Consider the following 27,152-nt stretch of genomic DNA (forward strand, 5'->3'; position numbering starts at 1 on the left):
AATCAGGTCTCTACTAACATTAGCCTCTTGGCTTGACTCAAGTACCGAATCTGGGTAGGCCCTCAGCATAAGCCCACGTAGAATTGGAGGATTTTTTTTATTTTATGGAATGTATTAAGCTCTTACTATGAGTCAAACACTATTCTAAGCGCTGGTGTAGATAAAAGTTAATCAGGTTAGACATAGCCCCAGTCCTACATGGGGCCCACAGTCTAAGTAGGTGGAAGTGGGATTTAATCCCCACTTTATAGATGAGGAAACTGAAGCACAGAGAAATGAAGTGACTGGCCTGAGGTTACACAGCAGACAACTGATGGAGGCAGGACTAGAACCCAGGTCCTTCTGACTCTGAGACCCATGCTCCTTCCAGGAGGCCACTCTGTTCCTCAGTTGAAATTTTAACCTACAAAATTCTCCTCAAAACAATCCTAAATCTACACAAACCCTTCCAGTGAGAAAAGAAAAGATGCATTCAATAAACACGGTTGATGAACAAAAATTAGGGCCATTGATTCTTTTTATGTAAACCTGGAGTGAAATGAGCCAACTTGGGGCTTGGCTTTTTTCCCCATATAAACAGTTAGATATCTTCGATGGACAAATAAAGGCAAACTCATTTCCAAGAGGATAAAAACAAGGCCACCCTTCAGTGAAAATTCAGTAATCCAAGACTGACTCTCAACTTCCAAAAAGATTAGATATATAATTATGTATTTTCAAAATATAAATTAATAACCCCTAGAGCCATTTCAAACAAAACTGATGAGAGCACTGGAGAGTAATCATAATAATAATTATGGTATTTGTTAAGTGCTTACTATGTGCCAGGGACTGTTCTAAGCGCTGGGGTGGATACAAGCAAATTGAGTTGGACCCAGTCCCTCTCCCACATGGGGCTCACCGAGTCAATCCCCTTTTTACAGATGAGCTAACTAGGGCACAGAGGAAGGGAAGTGACTTGACCAAGGTCACACAGCAGGCAAGTGGCAACAGAAGAAATATCTATGCGGGGTGCATTCTATTCAGAGTAACCGTTAGTGGTTTGGGAAAGACCGAGTGTGGTGGACTTAACTAGTGGTTTCTAATTGCTATATACACCATATGGCTTGGCATCATAGATGCAAAACTTCTTCTTTGGTAATCTCCCTTTTCTTTTATGATTCTGTTGAGTGTTTACTATATGCCAGGCACCGTTCTGAGCGCTGGGGTCGATACAAGGTAACATCGGATCGAGCTATCTTCATTTCGAGAGGCCGTACCCCTATTTGGGGATTTTCCATCACTAACTCCCCCTCTAGACTGTGAGTTCGTGAGCAGGGAACGTGTCTATAAACTCTGTTCATTCAATCGTACTGCACGCTTACTGTGTGCAAAGCACTGTCCTCTGCTGCACTGAACTCTCCCAAGGTCTCACTTATTGATTTGTTCCAATACACTCAAAGAACCTCTACCTCCTTCTAGGAGTTAGGCACGAAAACATTTACAATTCCCATCGCCCCGAAAAAGGAAATCTTTCTGTAATGTTTGCGGCTTCCTCTCTGTTCCGGTTTGCCTTCTCCTAGGACATCCAGGCCCTCCTCTAGGCTGTGAGCTCGTTGTGGGCAGGAAATGTGTCTGTCGACTGTTGTATCGTGCTCTCCCAAACGCTTAGCACAGTGCTTTGCATACAGCCGGCACTCAAGAAATGCAACTGAATGAACAAATGAACTCCTGGGGAACCAAACTTTCTGTACCCTTCTTCGACTCCTATTTCGGCATTTCTCATTCACCCACCTGCCGGGATTTGTAAAATGGCCGATTTTCGTGTCCGTGTTCAACAGGACTGTAGACTGTAAGCTCGTTGTGGGCTGGGAATGCTTCCGGTTACTGTTATATTGTAGTCCCCCAAGCGCTTAATACAGTGCTCTGCACACAGTAAGCGCTCAATAAATATGACTGGATGAATTGAATGAACAGGCATTTTGACCAGGATTTCCACCAGACAGCACTTTCCCACTGAGATAAAAGGAAGGAGCCTAAGTGATCTTACAGACCTAACACAAACATTAACCTCTACCCAACCAGCTGAAACAAGCATTGTCAAACCGGAGAAGTTTATCGGCCAAACATTTGCCATAGTAACAAATATTCCCTGTTGAGATACGCATATCTGTAAAACACTTGCCAATGTACATGCTTTCCAGAGAGGCGATTCCCCTGTATCGCACTGAGCTATTTTCCAATTGGCTCTCTGTTACGGCATCCAGGTTGGTTGAGCTGCTTTCTGGGTATTTCTCCCATTTTTCATACTGTTTCTCTCATTCACACACATACCAGTATTTGTAAAAATGTAATCTCGTTAGATCCAAACCCATATCCTTGCCCATCGTCACTAGATCCAGCGGATAATAATCTAATATTACCAGTCTCTAGCTACAAGCTATAAAAGAAGCAATACTTTCATATCCTTTGTGCACTAGAGAACCTTCTCAACCCGCGATGTCGCTGCTGAGTCATTATTCTTTGTTTTCATTTTCACTGTCAAGCGCTTACTATGAGCCAAGCACTGTTCTCAGCGCTGGGGTAGATACACGTGAATCACATTGGACGCAGCTCCTGTCCCACATTGGGCTCACACTCTCCATCCTCATTTTTTCCAGATGACACAACTGAGGTGTAGAGGAGTGAAGTGACTAGTCCAAGGTCACGCAGCAGATGTGTGGCAGAGCCAGGATTAGAACCCATGACCTTCTGATTCCCAGGCCCGGGCTCTACCTGCTACGCCATGCTATCTCCCAGGACAAGAGACATGGGTTCTAATTCCAGCTCTGACACTCGGTGCTAAGCACTTGGGAGAGTACAGTACGACAGAACTGGGAGACACATTCCCGGCTCCCGAGTTTACAGTCTAGAGGGAGAGACAGACATTAGTAGAAATGAATAAATTATGGATACGTACACACGTTCTGTGGAGATGAGGATGGGGTGAATACCAAATGCCCAGAGGGTAACCGTGAGGAGAATAGATGACGATCACAGGGTGGCCAGATGGCTGCTGAGGAGACCACTGAAATGGGACAAGCGAAGACAAGGAGGAACAGAGAATGCAACGACATCTACGGCAACACACAGCGAAAGGTGTGAGACCGTAGAAGGCAGAAGCAGCAGCCTGACACGCCGCGGTCGGGGAAAGGAGCGACAGGAGGAAGACGATGAGACTAGGAGACCAAAATGTAAACGCCCCCAGGTGCTGCAAATGTCAACACAACAATAATAATCGTGGTATCTGATAAGCGCTTACTATGTGTCGAGCACTGTTCGAAGCTTGGGGGAGGATGCAAGATAATGAGGTTTGACACGGTCCCTGCTCTAAACAGGGCTCCCAATCTAAGTAGGCGGGAGGACAAGTATTGAATCCCATTTTCCAGATGAGGTAACTGAGGGCCAGAGAAGTGAAGTGACTGCGCGGAACTGCACAGCAGACAAGTGACTGAGTCAGGATTGGAACCCAGGCCCTTCTGATCCTCACGGCGTGATCTTTCCCCTAGGCCAAGGAGGGGGTGTTGCGTAAATGGTACGGTGGGGACAGCCAGTTCCCCCTCAGCCTCTGCAGTCAAACTCACGCCCCGGGGCAAACTGTACCATCAATCAATCAATCAATCAATGGCATTTATTGAGCGCTATGTGCAGATCACTGTACTAAGTGCCTGGGAGAGTTTAACACAAGAGAGTAAGCAGGCACCTTCCCTGGCCATAACGAACTTACAGTCTAGAGGGGGAGTCTGTAATAGGTAATAGGAATAAAAAAGTAATTAATAAGATACAATTTAAAGATATGTCCATAAGTGATGTGGGGTTGGGTGAACATCAAATGTCCAAAGGTCACAGATCCAAGGACAGAGGCAGCATCATCTTCAAATGAGGATTGCAGCACGTTGGAAATGGCTCCCTTCATCTCGCCGATGATCTCTCGCCCGCGTCCTGCCTCTGACCTGAAACGGCCTCCCTCTTCATATCCAACAGATAATTACTCTCCCCGCCTTCAAAGCCTTACTGAAGGCACATCTCCTCCACGAGGCTTTCCCGACTAAGTCCTCCTTTCCTCTTCTCCTTCGCCCTGACTTGCTCCCTCTTTTCATCCCCCTTCCCAGACCCACAGCACCTAAGTACATATCTGTCATTTATTTATATTCATGTCTGTCTCCCCCTCTAGAGTGTAAGCTCGTTGTGGGCAGGGAATCTCTCTGTTTATTGTTATATTCTACAGTGCTCTGCACACAGAAAACACTCAATAAATGCGATGGACGGATCGACTCCCTCACTAAAGGGGCTGGTGCCCCATCTGAACATTTCACACGTAAAATAATTAGAGTCTCAGTCGAGGAGAATCTCTGTAACGGGGATGTTTTATGGCATGACAGACACCAAGAGGCCTATTGGCAGGGTCTCAGCTACTGGTTACGAGAACTCGAGCTTGTTAAAAGTCGGCAGAACTACGATGGGATACGATACAAGGTTAAAAAATGCATTTCCACCCTTTCTGTGCTTGAGGTTCAGTGTGGATCGGCCAAAATCATCACCCATCATTTCCAAGAGACACATTATCCATCTTGGCCTAGTTTTACCTAACGCTATCCAATGTCAAGAGAATATTATCAGGTGGTTCTGAAACACGATATCAAATTATTAGCAACGCTGCCTCTCTCGAGTAAAAAACAGGCAACTTTTAAAATTTTTCTAATGTTTTACTTACATATGTCTTCACTAATTGGATCACCGAGGAAATATTTCAAATCTCCCAGGATAAAGTTTTGAAGAAAACAATGCAAGTGCTTTTAAGGGAATAATCTATTTTTAAACACACACTTCAGCATCCTCCTTCTTCACTACCCCATTTGGGGGTATATCCTCTTATCCTCAAATAATTCCACATTTGGAATCATTTTACCTATTTCACAATCTTCACTGGTTATATAACAACTTTTTGAAGTTTGTGGAAAGACGTTTTTGCCCCCATCTTGTGAATTCGGTACATTTAATTACACCGCTTTCATAGTTTCCTTAATAGAATGTTTGTTTTTCAATAGCCCACGTCAGGGATCTTAGGACAGAACACTGGGTACTGAATTCACTCATGATGATTTGTAGATTTAACTTCAGTCAAGGTAATCACTTCCATATTCAAACTAAAATCCTTTGAAGCTCCGGGCCAGTGTAGTGCTCTAGCTGCTATTGTCTACCATTAGAGCTTTTTTTCCTCCTACATCACGTATGTATGTGGGTTTGTACGTATGTGTGGCCTAGTGGAAAGAGCACGGGCCTGGGATTCAGAAGACCTGGGTTCTAATCCAGCTCTGCCACTAGCCAGTTGTGTGACCTTGGGCAAATCACTTAACTTTTACATCTGTTCTCTCTCCTACTTAAGGCTACGAGCCTCACGTGGGGCAGGAACTGTGTCCGACCTGATTATCTTGTATCTATCCCAGCACTCAGTACAGTGCTCGGCAACCAGCCCCACAATCACGAACAAATTAACCAACACGACGATTCTTGTTTCTCCGTCCTTCCGCTAGAACGTTATTAGGGAATGAAGAAATCGTTGTCCAGCGAGGCCTGCCTGTTTGCAGGCAACTTATTGGACACCGTGAATACGACAGGGTGAGGATTTGGAGAGAAGTTAAGAATATTCACAGCCAGTCGTCATTTTTGAAGATGACAGGCAGTAAGGAGATATGATCCACTACGGCAAGTTGGGCTGTAAAAGGGGGGTGTCTGAGGACACCTGATTCTCTCAAGGGATACATATTAAGAAGTCTGGTTTTAAATAAATAAGAGAAGGATACTCTGCCAAAGCCTCAGCTACACCCTGTCCGGTTACAAATCACCATTTAGGGAAGAAAATAGATTCTTTGAGGTAACTGGGAGACCAATTAGGATGTGGTAACAAGGAGTAATTTGAAGAGGCTGCCCAATAAACTTCTCTAGGCCCTGGGATCCGCTGACACACGAAGTCACGATCAGCAAGGTGTCCTAACCCTCCGAGGTCCAGAGCTTGAGATGACAATAATAATAATAACATTAACTGTGGCATTTGTTAAGCGCTTGCTATGTGCCAAGCACTGTTCTAAGCACTGGGGTGGATATAAGATAATCGGGTCAGACCCAGTCCCTGTCCTACATGGGACTCACGGTCTTAATCCACAGTTGACAGATGAGATAACTGAGGCCCAGAGAAGTGAAGTGATTTGCCCGAGGCCCACAGCAGACATGGTAGAGCCAGGATTAGAACCCACATCCTCTGGCTTCCAGGCCCATGCTCTTTCCAGTAGGCCACGCTGCTGCTGCTTCTGAGATTCAGAGCCTGTATCATATAGAACTCAGCTACCCTTTCCGGGCACTGGAGATGGGAGAGTAGATCAGAAAGGAGAACCAGAGACTCCCGTTTCTCAACCGGGCAGAATTTAGAGCAGAAAGCAACTTAGAAGTGCCGGACTCAGTGGCTGCCAGGAAATCGGTTAAAAAAAAAAAGAAAGGAAAAAAAGAGGATTTCCCTAGCCAAATTCAGACATTCAGTCATCTAAGATGGACAGTCTGGTTTTATACCAGCCTGCTTTTCAGCTGACCTAACTCCTGCCAGCACTGGCGATGGAATCGGATGTTTTTAATGATGGTCTTCGTTTTCGAGTCGGCCTCTCTCAGCTGTACCAAGGTTTTGCTGCTGCTGCACAAACTTCACACTGACCTGGGAGGAGAGCTCTGGAGCAATCGCGGGGTGGGCGGGGGGTTACTTCAAGAGAGATATTCCAGAATTGTGTGAAAATCGCCCGTTTCCAGAAAATGGCACCCGTCACATCATCGCGTCAATCTGCCTACCGAGCGTCCTGTGCATCTCCTCGCCCGGTTCACTGGAGGCTGTTCTATGGTCACTTTGCGTTTGATCCATGGGATACCAGGAAGCGGGAAAGTACAGTCTGAAAACCATGATTAGTGACACCTTGGAGCAATTAAGCAACATCCTGGCACCCAGATGGCATTTTTATCTTTACGACTGTGACGTGATACACCCGTCACCACACATCAACACCAGGGAGTCTACGGTTAGAACTGATCGAAGGACCTGTTTGGGTGGCATAATTAAGTATAAGTTTTCTACTAGTATCCTGTCACACCTAAAACAAAAGGAGCTGATGTCGGTTCTGTTTTTCACGATTGGGGTTTCTAACGGGCCTCGGCTTTAATTGAATCTGTGTGTGCAGTCCTTCTATTGAAGGCCCGGGTCCTTGAAAGTTAACAGTTTCTCTCCCAGATTTAGGCCCTTCTTTAAAATTAAACTTTAGAATGGCCTTCTAGCTCATACGTCAATTCCGTGGCTCTAGAAATAGCGTTAGGGTAATCCCTTTTAAATAGTGGCCTTTTAAAATCACACACCAATCCCATGGCTCTAGAAATAGGGATAGGATAATTCCTTCACTCTGAGAACAGTCGCTGCATAGTTAAGGAGTTACACAATTTTCCAGTCTTAATAGAAAAGATTCTCATTATTTTTACAGTGCGGTACTCTCCCATGCTAACCCCTGGCCAGACCTCTGCCGTTTTGAAAACCTTACACGACCTGGAAAAATCTCCCGTTCCGAGAAGAACACGCAGAAAGCTCCATTCCGCCGAGATGAAAGGAAGCCCCAGGGCTCACGTGACCCAATCACCTACCTCCAGGCAGCTGAAAAAACAGCATAAATTCAATCGAATTTATTGAGCGCATACTGTGTGCAGAGCACTGTACTATGCGCTTGGGAAAGTATAATACAGTAATAAAGAGGGACGCTCCCCGCCCACAACAAGCTCACAGTCTCGGGCGGGGGAGACAGACATCAATACCCATAAGACATCAATATAAATAAATAAAATTACAGATATATATAAAAGTGCTGTAGGGCGGGGGAGAGAGCAAAAAGAGAGAATCAGAGTGACACGGAAGGGAGTGGGAGATGAGGAAAAGTGGGGGCCGGTCTGGGAAGGCCTCTTGGAAGAGCTATGCCCTCTTTTATTTTCTTAACCTTATCTCCAGAGATGAAGAATTCACAAGCTTTCCCCGTTATATGTTAAGGGTTTTATCGCCCTTTTAATTCCATTTTTCCTTCTGGATAACCAAAATCTCCCCAAAGAGTGCAACTTTTCAGCATCTTCCCATAAAAATACTTCACGTATTTAAAAATGGCTATTACGTCATCTCTAAGCATTATGATTCTGGGCCCAAAACTCCCTATTCCTTTTCCCAATAGAATCCACTTTCCATTCCTTGATATTCATATCCAACCTTCACAGAGATCCCTCTAGACCATAAGCTCGCTGTGGGCAGAGAATGTGTCTACCAGCTCTGCTATACTGTACTCTCCCAAGCGCTTACTACAGGGCTCTGCACAGAGCAAACATGTAATAAATGAGATCGACTGACTGACAAAAAGGAGTTGACACAAAACAGAGAGACAGGCTAGGGGAGTTCCCTTTATGTAGTGGGTTTTCAGACACTGTGGCTTAATGAAAAGAGCACAGGCTTGGGAGTCAGAGGTCGTGGGTTCTAATCCCGCTCTGCCGCCTGTCGGCTGCGTCATTTTGGGCCAGTCACTTCACTTCTCTGTGCCTCAGTTACCTCATCTGGAAAAAGGGGATTAAGACTGTGAGCCCCATGTGGGACGACCTGATTAGCTTGTCTCTATCCCAGCGCTTCGAACAGTTCTTGGCACGTAGTAAGCACTTGACAAATACTATCATCATTATATGGGTAAGACTTCACCATCGCCAATAACATCTTCAAAAACCACGGATGCACTGTGTGTGTGTGTGTGTGTGTGTGTGTGTGTGGTGAGTATTATCAGTTAATATCCTGGCATGTCCCTAAAGAATTTCTTCCTCTTTAAAGAGGTCTTTTCCAATTTGTTTTTGTCGCTTTGAATTTTACTCCTGCCTTCCTAAGGAATTAGCCATCCCACCATTGACAGTGTCACTAGCAAATCTGTTGAGCCCCGTCTCAATTATTTATGAATCTTGGAAAAGAAGTTCTCTGAGGACTTGAAAAATCAATACTACCCGCTCTTATGTTTGCTTTTAAAAATGGTAATGAAAAATTAAGAAACTTCTCATTTCAGGGGTATAATAAAAGTCTAAATTTTAAACTGTTTCCGGCTCATTTGGATGATACAGAACCGTATGACATAACAGATGTCCAAGAGAGATCCATTTTTAAAAGATTTTTGTTCCCTGTCTGTGTTTGTATTGTTTGGTTTCCTTTTTCATAGATTTTGCTCAGTTCTGACCTTTAAATTCAATTTGTCATTAATCGTCAATGGTATTTATTGAACACTTAACGCGTGCACTGTACTCAAGTGCTTGTGAGGTACGGTAAATCAGAGGTGCCCTGCCTGCAGTGAGCTTACAGCCTAGGGGGGAGATAGATATCAATATAAGTAAATAGCTTATAATATATAATTTAAAGCTCTGTACTTAAGAGCCGTAGAGTTGAGGGTGGGCCGAATATCAAATGTCCAAAGGGCACAGATCCAAATGTCACTTGGTTCCGTTTCCTTCCCGGCATTTTTCCTGTGACCTGCCTTCTCCAATATAATAGTAACTCTGGTTCTTCCTCCCAAACTCACCTTCTCACGGTCCCTCGCCCTCAGCTCTCCCACCTCTGGCCCGCCCGCTGCTCATGTCCTTCCTGTCCCCCCGCAAACCTCCTGGACCTCCCTCCCCTTTCAGAACGTCCAGATCACAGGCTGACCACCTTCAAAGGCCTCCGGAGCTCCCACCACTTTCTGGAGGCATTCCCCGGATTAACCTTCTTGCCAAATCCAACGGCCTCTACTCCATCCTAATGCTTGACCTCTCAGCTGCTTTCGACACTGTCGACCACCCCCTTCTTCTGGAAACGTTACCCAACCTCAGCTTCGCTGACACTGTCCTCTCCTGGTTCTCCTCTATCTCGCTGGTGGCTCATTCTCAGTCTCTTTCGTGGGCTCCTCCTCTGCCTCCTATCCCCTAACTGTGAGAGTCCCTCCAGGTTCAATTCTGGGTCCCTTTCTAACCTCCATCTACACTCACTCCCTTGCAGAACTCATTTGCTCCCTTGACTTCAACTGCCATCTCTACGATGATGATTCCCAACCCTACATCTCCAGCTCTGATCTCACTCCTTCTCAGTAGTCTCGCATTTCCTCCTGCCTTCAAGACATCTCTACTTGGATGTCCTACCCACACCTTAACTATAACATGTCCAAAACAGAACGCCTCATCTTCTCACCCAAATCCTGTCCTCCCCCTGTCTTTCCCAACACCGTAGACAGCACCCCTGACTCGCCTTGGGGTCACCCTGACTCACCCATTACCTTGGGGTTATCCTTGACTCTTCTCTCATTCAAACACTGAGTACAGTGCTCTGCACACAGTGAGCACTCAATAAATACGACTGAATGAATTCAACCCACGTAATCAATCACCAAATCCCGTCAGTTCAACCTTCACATACACAAAATCCACCCTTTCCTCTCCGTACAAATTGCTACCTCCTTAAACCAAGCACTTATCATATCCGCCCTGATTACTGCATCAGAGTCCTTGCTGACCTCCCTGCCTCTCCCCACTCCAGTCCGTGCTTCACTTTGCGACCCTTATTTTATTTTTTTTTTTTTTACAAAAACATTCAGTTCATCTTTCCCCCATTCATCATCAATTCCCTCCCAAACCCGGTCCTCTCCCAGACTTCTCTATCACTGTCGATGGCATGACCATCCTTCCCGTCTCTCGGGCCCGCGATCTCGGTGTCATCCTTGACTCGTCTCTCTCGTTCACCCCACGCATCCTATCCGTTACCGAGACCTGCCGGTTTCACCTCTACGATATCGCCAAGATCCGCCCTTTCCTCTCCACCCGAACGGCTACCTTACCGTTACGGGCTCTCGTTATATCCCGGCTAGACTACTGTGTCAGCCTTCTCTCTGACCTCCCTTCCTCCTCTCTCGCCCCGCTCCGGTCTATTCTTCACTCCGCTGCCCGGCTCATCTTCCCGCAGAAACGATCCGGGCATGTCACTCCCCTTCTTAAACAACTCCAGTGGTTGCCCATCGACCTCCGCTCCAAACAAAAACTCCTCACTCTAGGCTTCGAGGCTGTCCGTCACCTTGCCCCTTCCTACCTCTCCTCCCTTCTCTCTTTCTACCGCCCACCCCGCACGCTCCGCTCCTCCGCCGCCCACCTCCTCGCCGTCCCTCGGTCTCGCCCGTCCCGCCGTGGGCCCCCGGGCCGCGTCCTCCCGTGGTCCCGGAACGCCCTCCCTCCTCACCTCCGCCAAACCGATTCTCCTTCCCTCTTCAAAACCCTACTTAAAACTCACCTCCTCCAAGAGGCCTTCCCAGACTGAGCTCCTCTTCTCCCTCTACTCCCTCTGCCATCCCCCTTTACCTCTCCGCAGCTAAACCCTCATTTTCCCCTTTTCCCTCTGCTCCTCCACCTCTCCCTTCCCATCCCCACAGCACTGTACTCGCCCGCTCAACTGTATATATTTTCGTTACCCTATTTATTTTGTTAATGAATTGTACATCGCCTCGATTCTATTTAGTTGCCATTGTCTTTACGAGATGTTCTTCCCCTCGACTCTGTTTATTGCCATCGTTCTCGTCTGTCCGTCTCCCCCGATTAGACCGTAAGCCCGTCAAACGGCAGGGACCGTCTCTATCTGTTGCCGACTTGTTCATCCCAAGCGCTCAGTACAGTGCTCTGCACATAGTAAGCGCTCAATAAATACTATTGAATGAATGAATGAATCAATCATATTCTCTGAGCACTTATGTGCAGAGCACTGTACTAAGTCCTTGGAAGAGCACCGTATAACAGAATTAGTAGACACGCTCCCCATCCATAATGAGCTTTCAATCTAGAAGGGGAGACAGAGATTCATCTGAATAATTTATAACATATAATTTAAAGATATGGACGTAATCGCTGTGGGGTGGGGCAAATATCAAGTGTCCAAAGGTCACAGATCCAACAACGCGAAAGGGAGAGTGAGCCTGGGAAAAGAGGGCTTAATCGGGGAAGGCCTCCTGAAGGAGACGGGACTTTAGTAATGCTCTGAAGGTGGAGAGAGCGGTGGTCTGGCATAAGGGGACGGGGAGGGAGTCCCAGGATAGGGGGAGGATGCGGGAAAGGGGTCGGCAGCGAGATGGACGAGTTTGGGGCCCAGTGAATAAGCTGGTGCTAGAGGAGCGGAGCGTGCGGCCGGGCTGGAGCAGAAGATCAGCGAGGTGAGGTAGGACGGGGCAAGCTGATCGACTCCTTTAAAGCAGCCAACGATAAGGAGTTTCTGTTTGATGCAGAGGTGGATGGGCAGCCTCTGGAGGTCGTTGAGAAGTGGGGAGACGTGGACTGAACGCTCCTGTTGATCAGTGATTCGTGAAGTACGGATTGGAGTGGGGAGAGACAGGGGTCCGGGAGGTCAGGGAGGAAGCAGATGAAGTAGTCGAGGCAGGCTTAGGACGGGTGCTTGGATCGGCAGGGGAGCAATTCGGATGGAGAGGAAAGGGCGGATTTCAGCAATGTTGTGAAGGTAGAACCGACGGGATCTGGCGACTGATTATTCGGGTGGAATGAGAGATGAATCGAGGGTAACACCGAGGTTACAGGCCGCTGAGGCAGGGAGGATAGCGGTGGCGTCTACAGTGATGGAAAAGACAGAGGAAGGACAGGGTTTGGACGGGAAGATACGGAGTTCAGTTTTGGACACATTTAATTTGAGGTTCGGCGGGACATTCAAGTAGATATATCTTTAAGGCAGGAGGAAATGCGAGATTGCAGGGAAGGAGAGAGGTCAGGGCTGGATTTGTAGAACTGGGAATCACCTGCATAGAGATGATTATTGAAGCCGTGGGAGCGAATGAGTTCTCCAAGGGAGAAAAGAAGGGGGCCTAGGACTGAGCCCAGAGGGTGGGAGGCAGAGGAAAAGCCAGCAAAAGAGACTGAGAAGGAGCGATCAGAGAGAAAGAAGGAGAACCAAGAGAGGACAGTCAGTGAATCCGAAGCTGGATAACATTTCAAGGAGAAGGTGGTGGTCTACGGTGTCGAAGGAGGCTGAGAGGTCTAGGAGGATTAGGATGGAGTAGAGGCCATCAGACCGGATGAGAAGAAGGTCTTGGTTACCTTAGAGACGGCAGTTTCTGAGGAGGCAAGGGGGCGGAAGCCAGATCGGAGGGGATCTAGGAGAGAACTGGAGGATGGGAAGTGGAGAAGTTTGGAGACAAACGGTAGGAGGGAGACGGGGCGACGACCGGAGGGAGCCATGGGGTCAAGGGAGGGGTCTTTTAGGATAGGGGAGAAATAAGCATCTTTGAAAACTGTGGGGAAGAAGCTGTTAGAAAGTGAACGGTTGAAGATGGCAGGCGAGGGGGGAAAAGGGAGGGGGCGAGTGTTTTTAAAAAAGTACCAAGGGATGGGCTCAGAAGCACAGGTGGAGCGGGGAGATTTAGAGGGGAGGCGAGAGATTTCATCTTGAGTCACTGCAGGGAATATAGGGAGAGTCAAAGAGGGTGGAGGACGGAGAGATTGGAGAGAAGCAGGGGAGATTTTAGGGAGAGACTGACCGTTTCAATTTGGTCGGTGAAATACGTGGCCAGGTCATTCGAGGAAAGAGACGACGGGGGCAGGAGAAGGGGAGGTTTGAGGAGGGAGTTAAACGTCTGAAACAGCTGGCGGGGGCAGCGGGTACGGCAGTGAATTAGGAAGGAGACGTATCGTTGTCGGGAAGCGGAGAAGGCCCGAGAGACCGCACTCAATCACCTTGCCCCCTCTCACCTCACCTCGCCGCTCTTCCACTACAACCCAACACACCCACTTCGCTCCTCTAAATGCCAACCTACTCGCTGTACCTCCATCTCGTCTATCTCGCCGCTGACCTCTCGCCCACGTCCCGCCTCTGGCCTGGAACGCCCTCCCTTTTCGTATCTGAAAGGCGATCCCTCTCCCAACCTTCAAAATCTCCCCCCCACCCCACCCTCCAGACTGTAAACTCGTTGCGGGGAGGGGGATGTGTCTATTTTTTGTTGTAATGTACTCTCCCAAGCGCCTAGTACAGTGGTCGGCACACAATAAGCGTTCAATAACTACGACTGAATATTAAAAGCACATCTCTAAGAGGCCTTCCCCGACTGAAAAACCTCATTTCCTCTTCTCCCACTCCCTTTTGCGGCACCTTTCCAGTCGGATCTGTCCCCTTTATTCGCCCCTCCGTCGGCCCCACGGCACTTACGCAACTATCTGAGATTTATTAAATTATATTAATGTCTGTAGCCCCCTCTAAACTGTAAACCCCTCGTGGACAGGAAACGTTTCTATCAATTCAGGTAGGTGGTACTCTCCCACGCGCTCAGCACAGCGCTCTGTCCATCGTAACCACTCGATGAACACGACTGATCGATGGAGAACCTACTTCTCCCGAGGTCATTCCCTTCCAGCTTCCATGTTTGCTAGCTGACAGTGCTACTGATAGCTGATCATCGCTACGGATGATGATGAGGGTGTTGGTTAAGCGCCTCCTCTGTGCCAAGTTTACTATATACTCAAGGCTGGGGGAGATATATGATGATAGGGTGGGACACAGTCCCTGTCCTACACGGACCTCACAGTCTAAGTGGGAGGGAGAACAGGTACTGAACCCCCATTTTACAGATGAGGAAACTGAGGCACAGAAGTTAAATGACTTGACCGAGGTCACGTGGCAAACCGCAGAAGAGGGGCTCAGACATTCATAACCCCGAGGGATTCCTCCCCACCGTTAGCCTGGGAACCTAATAATAATAATATCTGTTAAGGACTCACTCTGCGCCAAGCCCCGAACTAAGCTCCAGGGCATCCGTGTCCCATATGGGGCTCACAGTAGGGACGGACTTTTAGACTAGATATCCCTCCTACCCCCAGGAGACCGTGAGCTCGTCGTCGTGGGCAGCGGATGTGTCTGTTTGTTGTTGTGAATGAGCTCTCCCAAGTGTTTAGTACAGTGCTCCGCACACAGTAAGCGCTCAATAAATTCGACCGGATGAATGAATGAATTACGGCTTATATGTTAGGTTTCTGAGTAGCAAGTGCTTAGTACGGTGCTCCGCACACAGCGAGCGCTCAACAAATACGACTGAATGAAATGAAAAACAAGCAAGTGCTTGTCGAACTGTTCTTTCCCTCACATTAAGCGCTCGATAAATACGACGACGAATGAACAGATTAAATTAACCAAAAACCACTCGAGTTCAGGACCTGCCTGTGAAGACGAGGCAGCACCAGGCTGATTCCTTGCTGAGGGAGATACAGTAGAACCCTTGATGGCCGAGCAAAGCTCACTCGGAATCACAGAAGGCCAGACAAGGTGCTCACTTATATCCTCTCACCCACCTCCAGCCTCTGGCCTGGGACGCCGGATGACCCCTCTCCCAATCTTCAAAGCGAAGGCCCATCTCCTCCAAGAAGCCTTCCCCGACGACGACGAAGCCCCCATTTCCCCTTCTCCCATTCCCTTTCGCGTCACCTTTCCAACTGGATTGGCACCCTTCATTCACTCCTCCTTCGGCCCCATTAGCACTTCCATATAATAAAAATGATTGCAATATCTGTTAAGCGCTTACTATGTGGCAGTCTACTAAAATGCTGGAGTGGATTTACATTAACATTTGTCTCCCCTCTAGACTGTAAATTCTCCGTGGACAGGGAACACGTCTACCAACTCTGTTCTGCTATACTCTCCCGGGTTCTTAGCACAGTGCTCTGAATCCAGTAAGCGCTCAGTAAATACGACGGATTGATTGAGTGATTGGGGAGGGAGGGCAAGAATGTACCATCTGTCCTTTCAGTGACACTCGCACCTATGGATTACCCCTGTCCAACAGCAGAGTCACCTTCACGCGAAAAGCTGGCTGCACCACCTACCGAGAGAGTAAATGAAGTGTCCAAAGAGAGGAGTCCGGGTAGCGGAATGGTCAGCCCCACTGAGTTTTAATTAGTTTAACTTTGATTAGCAGCAGCATGTGAGACTCGTAGCAAAGAGCACCTTAAAGACACGTAGATAAGTCGTTACGGGCAGAGACCTAGGCTGTACAGTGCACAGAGTAAAGCCCTCGATAAGTACCCAAATTCTGAAACGATTTCTTTTCGGATTAAAGAAAAGCTACGGAGGTCAAATAGAAGCTTTTTAAAACCAGAAACTTTTATTTATTTATGTATTCATTCATTCATCCATTTATTTTTGAGGAAAACAAGTTCTTCACGCAAAGTTGGTCTGCGGCCAATTTGGCTCCCGTGAAAGAATGCCCCAGTTAAGGCCACGTTCCCTATTATTAAATGGGGTGGCCGGCTTTTAAACGTATTCGCCTTTGCCAGATGGAACAAACAGTTTCAACTCGGTTGACTGGGTCTTTCTGGTCTAGGCGCGCTAGCATCAGATCCGAATTTCAAAGGGAATCGTTCCACTTGCCGGATGGCCAAATTCCCCCGGCCAGACGAGAGGGGTTTTGTTTTAATTATCACAGTGATACTGTGTCAAAAGGGCACCGCTAAAACATGTGAAGAGACAGGTAATAGAGTGGGAGACACGGAGAAATATCAGAAGTAGTCAGTCGTCTGTTTCCTGGTTTCTCTTCACTGTTTCACTTTCCTTTTCAGAGAGCAGGCACCATGTAGCCTTAAGACCCCTGAATCTGTTTTGAGAAAAAGTTCAAAATATTTTGGTTTACTATACCGCGGAACAGAAGAGCAGTTTAAACATTAACCTCTCTAGACGCTTCTCGTAAACAGGCCGGTCGTTCTCTGTTCGGAAGATGCCGGAATTTGTTTTGTGAAGACTCGGTACACTTTTCTGATTTAAATACAGACTACCGCCTAAAGAGTGCGATAAAATCATCACTGGGAGCGATTTCCTACTGGGTTCTTCACCTGGCCCTAAGGAGACCATATCGGAGTGTGGTAGACACACAGATGACAAAGGGAAAAAAGAAGAGCTTAGTGCACACCTGGAAAAAGGCATTGTAATGTCCATGTCTCTTTCAAATAACTCTCCACAGGGAGCTTCTTGCGACCTTCAATAACAATGTGGTTGTACATTGCTATTCTTTCGACTTCAGATATTTTAAGTCGCTCACTTCCAGGTATTCCATGCATTTTTCCCTAATAATGAGTCGGATTTAACTGACGAGCAACCCCCTTGTTCTTAAAAGGAAACGAAAAAGTCTAAAATTTTGAAAGGAGTTTTCTAACGTTCCTTATTCTACGCAACGACGCTGCATGTTAAATTGTTTACAGTGTTCCGTGTGATCATCGAATGAAGCCATAGGAAAGCCCTGCTTTTTTTCCCTAATCAACTCAAAGCTGGAAACTCTTATTTTGAAACTAAATTTATCTCGTCAATGTCATGTAAATTTTCGTGTATAATGTAGTTTCCGCCACTTACTCGGGGGAAGAAATGTTTTCTGAAAGAATATGCGCAAATCAAAAGAGATAGGAAAATCTCACTCATCAAGGAGGCTAATTTACAATTTCATCCCATCACCTAATTTATAAAATTCGTTCTCCAAAAATCTTACTCCTCTACTGGTTAAAGCAGCGTGTGTTCATTACATTAAACCGTCCACTCACCGGCCACATTCTTGACAAGCATCGCTCAGAACCGAGAAAATTTCGATTCTAGTTTTAGAGATGAGATTCACGGAGGGCTTCTTACGTGTCGAGCAACGGGCCGGATACGAGATGGGCTGCATCGCAGGCCCACGGGGTTCAAAGTTTGAGAAGGCGGGCGAGCGGGTAGCTTATTAACAAATACCAACATCATTATTATTATCCCCGTTTTAATAATAATAATAATAATAATAATGTTAATAATAATGTTGGTATTTGTTAAGCGCTTCCTATGTGCAGAGCACTGTTCTAAGCGCTGGGGGAGGTACAGGGTCATCAGGTTGTCCCACGTGAGGCTCACACTCTTCAACCCCATTTTACAGAGGAGGGAACTGAGGCACGGAGAAGTTAAGTGACTTGCCCACCGTCACCCAGCTGACAAGTGGCGGGGGAGGAAACTGAGTCACAAAGAAGCCAGCCGACCTGGCCACAGTTAAACGAAGCGGACGAGCGGCGGAGCGGAGACAAGAGCCCGGGCACTCCGACTCCAGGTCCTGTGCTCTTTCTCCTAGGCCACACTACCCGTCTATTCAGGACGGCAATAAGGTACGACACTCATTTCCTCCGACGACAGTCCAACATCGAAAGCTTTCGCTTCTGAATTTATTTGCCGTAGGAGCATTTTGAGGAAAGCAATTCAAATCGTTTCGCCGGTCGGTACTTTCATATGCCTCCAATCTGCATCGTGCTCATCCTTTTCAACACTCACGGGGACTTTCGTGCTGCCAATCGATTGAATCGATCAATAACTTCAAGCTTCATTCAAATCTACTTACTGGGAAAGCGCAACGGCAGAGAGGCTGCACCGCTAATCTACGGAACTCAAATCCTGAACTGCTTACGGCATTGAGATTCATGAAGGAAAACACCTCATCACCTCGTACTCTGGCCTCCCCCTACCTGTAACTCATTTTAATATCTGTTAATATCCTTTAATAAAGTCTGTTAATATCGGGAGGCGGCGTGGAAAGAGCGGAAAGAGCACGGGCTTAGGAGTCGGAGGATGTGGGTTCCGATCCCGGCTCCGCCACTGGTCCGCCGCGTGACCCCGGGCCAGCCACTTAACTTCTCGGTGCTTCGGTTCCCTCATCTGGAAAATGGGGATGAAGACTGTGAGCCCCGCCTGGGACAACCTGACGACCCTGTATCTACCCCAGCGCTTGGAACAGGGCTTGGCACACAGTAAGCGCTTAACAAATACCATTATCATTATTATTATTTTCTGTTCCCCCAGTAGATCGCAAGCTCCTAGAGGCCAGGGATCGTTTCTACACATCTGTGGTTCTCTCCCAAGCACTTGGCAGAGGGCTTTACACAAAGCAAGCGCTCTATATTCATTGTCAGTCAGTCAGTCAGTCAGTCGTACTTATTGAGCGCTCTCGGTGTGCAGAGCCCCGTACTGAGCACTTGTACTACAAATACCACACAACAATAAACAACAAATACCATTTTTCCTCTAATTTTCATCTGTCGGGGTACGGTTTTCTCCCTCTACCCCTATCTGGAAGCTTAAAAGCCACTCCCTGGAGGCTTTTTCTCCCCCTACTATTTCTACACGAAGGCCGTGTCTACACTACGGCTGCGCCTCTGTAGAACTCCGTCGTCTAATCCCAGTACCCTGCCGTCCTCCCAGCGCAATCCTTCGCTTCAAATCTCTGGGGACAATCTAATTCCATTAACCTGACAGACGGAGGTCACGAGCGTGAAGTCGGTCCCACTGAGAATCCCGAGCAGGGCTCCGATACGAGGTTCCCCTTAAGCGGAATTACTTTCCCTATCGCGACGGAGACGCTTCCCGAAGGGGACCAGCTCCCCGAGGAGGAAGACGGGACTCTCTGCACGGGAGTCCGGGCCAGACCCGGTTGGAGCTTCGAGATCTTCCCCGGGGCCGGCACGAGAGCGCTAGCGTACCGCGGCCTTGACGACGAAGCAGCGTGGCTCGGTGGCAAGGGCACGGGCTTGGGAGTCACGGGTAATGGGTTCGAATCCCGGCTCTGGCACTCGTCAGCTGTCACTTGGCTTCTCCGTGCCTCCGTCACCTCATCCGTCAAAGGGGGATTAAGACCGTGAGCCTTACCCGGGACAACCCGATCACCCTGTACCTACCTCGGCGCTCGGAACAGCGCTCCGCACATAAGCGGCGCTTAACACACACCAACGATACCGAGAGCCTCGGAAACCGCCGATTCCCCAGCAGGAATGTTCAGAGGGCAGAGTGGCCGAAAACCTTCCCGACCCCTGCGACGGGAATAACGTCCAACCACTAGATGGGTGGTCGGAAAGACGGACGATTTACCCTCCCCGACCTGGTTCTGTGGCAATCGGTCCGCTAGGCCCGGACATCCATCCACTCCTCCGCCGCTCAGGTATTCTCGGGACCCTGCAGCCCGCAGAAAAGCAACTTGAGGTGCCCCCGGGTCTTAAAATTCCACTTACGCTACACCGCATTCCCCGAGGAATACCCCGGCTCGGAGTCCAAAGCATCACCGCCCGGTTTCGGGGGGCGGGAATCGGCCGCGATTTTTCAACGGCAGCCTGATGGAACGAGGCCGTGGCAAGGACCGGGCCGCGGAGGGCGAAGGCTCGGAATCGGGGGCTTTCACCGGTCGCTCTTCAAAGGGACCCCCGGGGGGAGAGGCCTTCACGGGGCCAAAGACGCACCTTAACGCCGCGACGCGTTTTCTAAATGGCCGGCTGAGGGATCCTCATCAGCCAGGAGGGAAGCCGGCCATCCGGACGAGGGGCTCGACCAAATACCCGGGGTCGACAACGCTTCCCGACGCCCTCGGCCAACGGGGTGAATGAACAGCTAGAGGACGCAGGGCTGCCGGGGGAGGGGGGAGGGGGGAGGTTTTTCGGCCGAGGCGCTCGCCCCGAACGAGCCCCTCACAAGGGGTATTTTGGGCAGGAGGTCTTCGGGGCGGCCTGCTTACGTGCGAGAGAAAAGCGCTTGGCCCCGCCGCGAGGACGGCATTGGCGCTACCCCCGCCGGCGGCTCTCGGAGAGACGCCCCCGGGACGCTTCGGGGGGTGCGGTCCCGTTCTACCGGCGGCGGGGATCCTTCCGGAGGTGCGGCTGGGCCGGCCGAGGAAAGCCGGCGTCTCCGCTCCGTCCGAACGGAGGGGTGGAAGCGGCAGTCTCTAGGCCATCCGGATCCCCCGGCGCTTCTCAACGCGGGCCGGTCGGCGCCCACCTCGTCGACCCCGGCGACGCGTCCCCAGCCCGGGGCATCCGGGGGCGCCTCCCCCCCCCCCCCCGGAGCGGCAGAGACGACAGGCGGCCGGCTCGGTTATTCGTTGGGGTCGTTGAGGGGGGGGGACGGGGGCGGGGGGGAGGGCGATCCCCGGGCCGCCCCGGTCATCGTCCGACCGGCCGGCCGGCTCCTTCGCAGAGCCCAATCGCCTCCGGGACGATGGACGGTTTGGGGGCCGCCCCCGCCGCCGCCGCCGCCGCCTTGCCCGCCGCCCTCCCCGGAGCCAAATCAGCAGCGCCGCTTGGACGCCTCTCGCCTCGACCCCCTCCCGCAGCCAACGCGCCGCCTTGCCCGCTTCACAATAGCGGCCGAGCCCCTTGGCCAAAAAATCTCGCCGCACCACAGTCGCTGCCTTTGATGTCGATTTCTCCCCCCCTCCGCCTCCTCCCCCGCGGAATCTCCGTCCGGGAGGTCCCCGCTGGGCCGAGGCGCAGGTTCCCCCGGCCGGCTCCGGGCTCCGGGCTCCGGGCTCCGGGCTCCGGGCTCCGGGCTCCGGGCTCCGAGCCGCCCTCGGCGGGTCCCGGCTCGCTCTTACCTTCCCTGGCTTTCAGCAAGACCGTGTTGGCCACGATGTTTTCCAGCTCCATTGACAGTGGCCGGCAGCGAAGGGAGCAGCACTGCGGCCGACGGCAAGTCCTCAAGCTGCTGCTGCTGCCGCCGCCGCTGCTGCCGCTGGAGGGGGCGGGCGCGGGGAGCCTCCTCCTTCGCCTACTGCATGATGCCTCCCTTTGGACTTCTTCTCCTCAATGAACCGCCGCCGCCGCCGCCGCCGCCGCCGCCGCCGCTTCTTCCTCCCTCTGTTTTCCTTCCTTCCTTCCTTCCTTCCTTCCCTCTCTCGCTCCCCGCCACCGTCCGTCTTTCTCCGTCACTCCATCGTCCTCCCCTGGGGCTGCGTGTGGGTTGAGTGTTTGAGCGGGCGCGCCCGCCGCCCCCCGCCTCTAGTCCCCCGCGCCGCGGGGGAGGGGGGAGGGGAGGAGGAGGACGGGGGGGGTGCTACTACGAAGCCCGGCCCGCGCCACTGCGCAGGCGCCGCCGCCGGCCGCCGATTGGCTCCCCGGCGCCGGCCCCCCCCGGGCCTGCTGGGAGATGGAGTTCCTCCTCTCCGGGCCCCGCCCCTTCTGCTCGGGCCCCGCCCCCTTCTGGCTCTGGCCCCGCCCCCTTGGTCTCGGGTCCCGCCCCTTCCCTCTGACTCCGCCCTCTAGATGCGGGCCCCGCCCCTTTTGCCCCGGCCCCCGCCCCTTTCCCTCAGGCCCCGCTGCCTTTTTCCTCTGGCCCCGCCCCTTTCCCTCAGCCCCCTTTCCCTCAGGCCCCGCTGCCTTTTTCCTCTGGCCCCGCCCCTTTTGTCCCTGGCCCCGCCCCTTTCCCCTCAGCCCCCCTTTCCCTCAGCCCCCGCCCCTTTTGCCCCGGCCCCTCCCCCTTCCCCTCAGGCCCCGCCCCTTTCGCCCCTAGCCCCGCCCCCTTTGCCCCAGGCCCCGCCCCTTTGCCTCGGGACCGCCCCCTCTTGCCTCGGGTCCGGCTCCTTTCCCTCTGGCCCCGCCCCTTTGCCCCTGGCCCCCACCCCCTTCGCCTCGGGTCCCGCCCCTCTCGCTCAGGCCCCGCCCCGTTGCCTCTGGCCCCGCCCCCTCCCCTTGCCTGAGGGGGCCGAGAGGCCGAGAGGCCGAGAGGCCGAGCTAATGGCCCCATGGCGCCTAGGGGGCCCCTGCCGCCTGCGCGCGGCACCGTGCCCAGAGCCGGGGAGAGGACGCTCCCCCGGGAAACCGGCACATTTCCTGCCCACGACGAGCTTCCGGGCTACAGGGGGACAGAGACACTCAGAGACCCAAGGCCACCGAGCCAGCGGGGGCTCCTCCCTTCCATTCATTCATTCATCCATTCATCCATTCGATCGTATTTATTCGGCGCCTACCGCGTGCGGAGCGCCGTACTGAGCGCTTGGGAGAGCGCGGCGCAACCATAGAGCGTGTCGCTCCCTGCCCTCGACAGGCTCACGCTTTGGAGAAGGAGCGTGGCTCCGTGGCAAGTGCACGGGCTCGGGGGGCAAGGGGACGTGGGTTCGAATTCCGCCGCTTGTCTGCCGCGTGACCTCGGGCAAGTCACGTCACTCCTCTGGGCCTCGGTTCCCTCCTCCGGAAAACGGGGATCGAGCCCGCCAGCCCCAGGTGAGACGGCGGCAGCGGATGGAGCGCGGGCCCGGGAATCGGAAGGTCGCCGGTTCCGATTGCCGCCGCCGCTCGTCCGCCGCGTACCCTCGGTCAAGCCGCTTCGCTTCTCTGGGCCTCGGTCCCCTCCTCCGTAAAATGGGGACGGGGACCGGGTCCGCCTCGACCGGCTCGTATCCACCCCGGCACGCGATGAGCGCCAAACGGATACCGTCGTTAGCGTGATCGTTGCTACCTCGTCTCTACCCCGCTGCTTAGAACGGCGCTTGTCGCCTAGTGAACGCTTCACAGATACTATCATTATTATTATGGTTAGAGGGGGGGGGGGATCTCCCCAAGCTGGACACCGCTCCAGGGATTGAAAATGACCGCATCCCGCAGGGACCGAGCGAAGGGGACACGAGGGGTGAGGAGAGGAGGACGTGCGACCGCGGCCCTCGGAGTCACGGAGCCGGCAGATCCCGCCCTGGCTCTCGGCCTCGCCCTTGCCCTCATCTCAGGAGACCCGCGTGGCCCGGTGAGGCTCCGGCTCTCTGCTCTTCTCATTTCGGAGAGCCGACGAGGGACGCGGGAGGGATCTGGGGAGCGGGGCCCGGCCGATCGCTTCTATTTCTTTTGTGCGAATTACGTGCAAAGGCTCGAGATGTAATTCGGGGGCGGGAGGGAGGTCGGGCCGTCCCGGCTGCCTGGGGAGGGAGCCGAGCTCTGCGGTTAGACTTTAATAATCCCCTCGCCGCCCCCCCCCCCCCAACCCCGTCGGGATGCAGGGGGAAGGAGACGCGCCGGATCTCTTGTGCACGCCCGAAAGGCGTGTACGCGTGTCTACGTGCACACGCGCGCCGTTAGGCGATGCAAGAGAGAGAGCCAGCGTGTGAGCGTGTGGTGCGTATGTGGCGGGCGGGCGGGCGGGCGTCCGGGGCCGGGTGACGGGAGAGGGGAAACCCGCGAGCCCGACCGACGCGTCGAGCGTCGAGCCGAGCCGGCCTCTGCAACGCGACGCGTCGGCTGACCGTTTCTTGCGGCTTTCCAAGCCACGCCCTGACACCCGTACCCACGTGCAGGCGGCCATACGCACGCGTGCACGCACGCACAGATCCCTCTGCAGACCCGCCCCTCCGCTTCCAGTCGGTCGCCCAAAAGTAGTCCCTGTTTCCGGTATTTTTAATGCCCAGGGACACGAGAGGGGACCGCGTCGGTGAGCGACGTGACGGCGCGGCCTGTTATTGAGCGCTCAGTACAGTGCTCTCCCCACAGCAGAAGCAGTGTGGTTTAGCGGCAAGGGCACGGGCCCGGAGCCGGGGGACGCGGGTCCCAACCCCACGTCCGCCCCTCGTCTGCTGCGTGACCTCAGGCAAGCCGCTTCACTCCTCTAGACCGTAAGCCCGTGGTGGGCGGGGCTTGTCTCTCTTTATTGCTCTACTGGACTTGCCAAGCGCTCAGTACAGTGCTCTGCACACCCTGAGGGCCCCCAAAACACGACTGAATTTTATTGATTCGTCCTGGTGCTCAGTGGAAAGAGCCCGGGCTTGGGAATCCGGGGTCATGGGTTCGAATCCCGGCCCCGCCGCTTGTCAGCCGTGCGACCGTGGGCGAGTCGCTTCACTTCTCCGGGCCTCAGTTCCCTCATCTGGAAAATGGGGATTAAGACCGGGAGCCTCACGTGGGACAACCTGGTGACCCCGCATCTACCCCGGCGCTTAGAACGGTGCTCTGCACATAGTACGCGCTAAACGAATACCAACATTATTATCGATGTCTGTTTATCCGTTAGGACGTCTGCCTCCCCCCTCTAGACGGCGAGCTCGTGGCGGGCGGGGAACGTCACCCTTTACTGTTGCGGTGTACTCCCCCGAGCGCCTAGCGCAGTGTTCCGCACACCGCGGGCGCTCAGTAAATCCGCCTGATGGATCGATTCTCTGGGCCTCGGTTCCCTCAGCTGGAAAACGGGGATTTGGACCCGGAGCCCCACGTGGGGCAACCGCGTTACCTGGGATCCACCCCAGCGCTTGGAAGAGGGCTTGGCCCAGAGCGAGCGTCTCACAGATACTGTCGTCATTAACTAGGAGGGAACAGTGGTGGTCAGCGGAAAGAGCCCGGGAGTCATGGGTGCGAATCCCGGCCCTGCCACGCGCCAGCTGGGTGACTGTGGGCGAGTCCCTTCACTTCTCCGGGCCTCAGTTCCCTCATCTGGAAGATGGGGATTAACTGGGACCCTCACGTGGGACGACCTGATGACCCTGGATCTCCCCCCGCGCTCAGAGCAGTGCTCTGCACAGAGTGAGCGCTTAACCAATACCGACGTTATTAATAAATGCGATTGGATGGATGGATGAATGGATGGATGGATGAATGAATGAATGCCAGGGTCCCCGCCACGGCAGCAAACGCTGGCCGCGCGCGCCATCTAGTGGCCAGAAGAGAAATCAACGAGGGACTTGATCTCCCCCCGGAAACTTCCCAGAGACGGGATTTTCACTTTTATCATCTTTGTTAAACACTGTACTAAACGTTGGGGTAGAGAGAAGATAATCAGGCTGTACACCGTCCAGGTCCCATCTGGGGCTCACGATCCTAACCTCCCACTTCCCAGAGGAGGCAACTGAGGCAGAGAAAAGCGAAGCGACTCGCCCAAAGTCACCCAGCGGGCGATCATACCAATAATTCATTCATTCAGTAGTATTTATGGAGCGCTCACTATGTGCAGGGCACTGTACTAAGCGCTTGGAATGGACAAATCGGTAACAGAGTCCCTGCTATTGTTCTTGTCTGTCCGTCAGAGGGCAGGGACCGTCTCTGTTACCGATTTGCCCATTCCAAGCGCTTAGTCCGGTGCCCTGCACGTAGTAAGCGCTCAATAAATACTATTGAATGAATGAATGATGGGCTTACAGTCTAATCGGGGGGAGACGGACAGACAAGAACAATAGCAATAAATAGACTCAAGCGCTTACTGGGTGACAGCTAGGGGGGATACCGGCGAATCGGGTTGACACACGGGGCTCGCGGCCTTCAATCTCCATTTTCCCGATGAAGTAACCGAGGCCCAGAGAAGCGAAGTGACTCGCCCGAGGTCACGCAGCGGACAAGTGGCGGAGCCGGGATTAGAACCCCCGACCTCCTGACTCCCAGGCCCGTGCTCTACCCACGACGCCGGGCGGGTGCCGGAGTCGGAATCAGAACCCAGGGCCTCTGACTCCCAGGCCCGCGCTCTTTCCACTAGACCACGCCGCTTCTCCATTTTTTTTTTTCATTCAGCACTCGATACGCTTGCAAAGTGCCCCGCCGAGGGATACGCTGGTGTTCTCAAGTGTAAGAACAGATGACATATTTGTTATTTAATAAATTGGTTTCATGTCATAGTGGCCTACGGGTCAATTTATCTTTTCTTTTCAGCCAAATGCCGATTAAGCAACGAACACATCCGAAAGAAAAATAGACTGAATCGGTCCCAGAGCCACGGAATGTCGATACAAAGTCGTGGCACAACATAATAAGTGATGAAAATGGGTTTTCGAATTCCACCGTTTCAGAACATCCACTTCCTCCTGAAACGAGATTTATTCACCTTCCGCTCTGACCGAGCTCCGGTTACAGACGCCCGGGCTGGTCTCGTCTCGTGCCGTCGTCCCCGACCCACGGCGACACCACGGACACGTCTCTCCCAGAACGGCCCACTTCCACCTGAAATCGTTCCGGGAGCGGTTGACCTGTCGTCGCCTTCCGCGAGATCGACCCGAGTCTCCGCCCTGGCGTCTCTCCCCGGCCCCCGCTGCCCAGCACGGGCGAGTTCCGACTTGTAGCAGACGGCCTTCCACTCGCTAGCCACGGCCCAGGCTAGGAATGGACCGGACAGGCCTCCGCTTCCCTCTCCCTCCCCCAGTCGAGACTGGTAGAGGATTGGAAACTCTCCGGGTAAGGACCGGCGGGTCGACGAGATAACAGTTCTGCCCGGGTTATTTTTCTCGTCGCCGAAACTTCCGCCTCGACCGCGTGTACAGGCTCCAAAAGAACCAGGCTTCAAGAGTTTGAGACTTCAGCTCTCCGAAGGTAAGGTTCGTACCTAC

General features: G+C 52.2%; 1 protein-coding gene and 1 long non-coding RNA gene across 2 annotated transcripts in view; both read right to left on the minus strand.

The window, feature by feature from the left end:
• GRK5 (G protein-coupled receptor kinase 5) overlaps nt 1-21,905 on the minus strand; it is a 263,650-nt gene extending 241,745 nt beyond the window's left edge. Inside the window, exon 1 of the mRNA XM_029080574.2 lies at nt 21,465-21,905. Within this exon, the coding sequence (XP_028936407.1) occupies nt 21,465-21,516 (52 nt within the window). The 5' untranslated portion in view covers nt 21,517-21,905. The remainder of the gene's footprint in view (nt 1-21,464) is intronic.
• Nucleotides 16,191-20,603, minus strand: LOC103165532. Its single transcript, XR_003765087.1, has 2 exons — nt 20,338-20,603; nt 16,191-16,703 (listed from the first exon to the last, which is right to left on the minus strand). It is a non-coding gene; the product is annotated as an uncharacterized LOC103165532 (long non-coding RNA).
• Nucleotides 21,906-27,152: the final 5,247 nt, after the last annotated feature.

This window comes from Ornithorhynchus anatinus, chromosome 16, assembly GCF_004115215.2.
Source record: "Ornithorhynchus anatinus isolate Pmale09 chromosome 16, mOrnAna1.pri.v4, whole genome shotgun sequence".
Classification (NCBI taxonomy): domain Eukaryota; kingdom Metazoa; phylum Chordata; class Mammalia; order Monotremata; family Ornithorhynchidae; genus Ornithorhynchus; species Ornithorhynchus anatinus.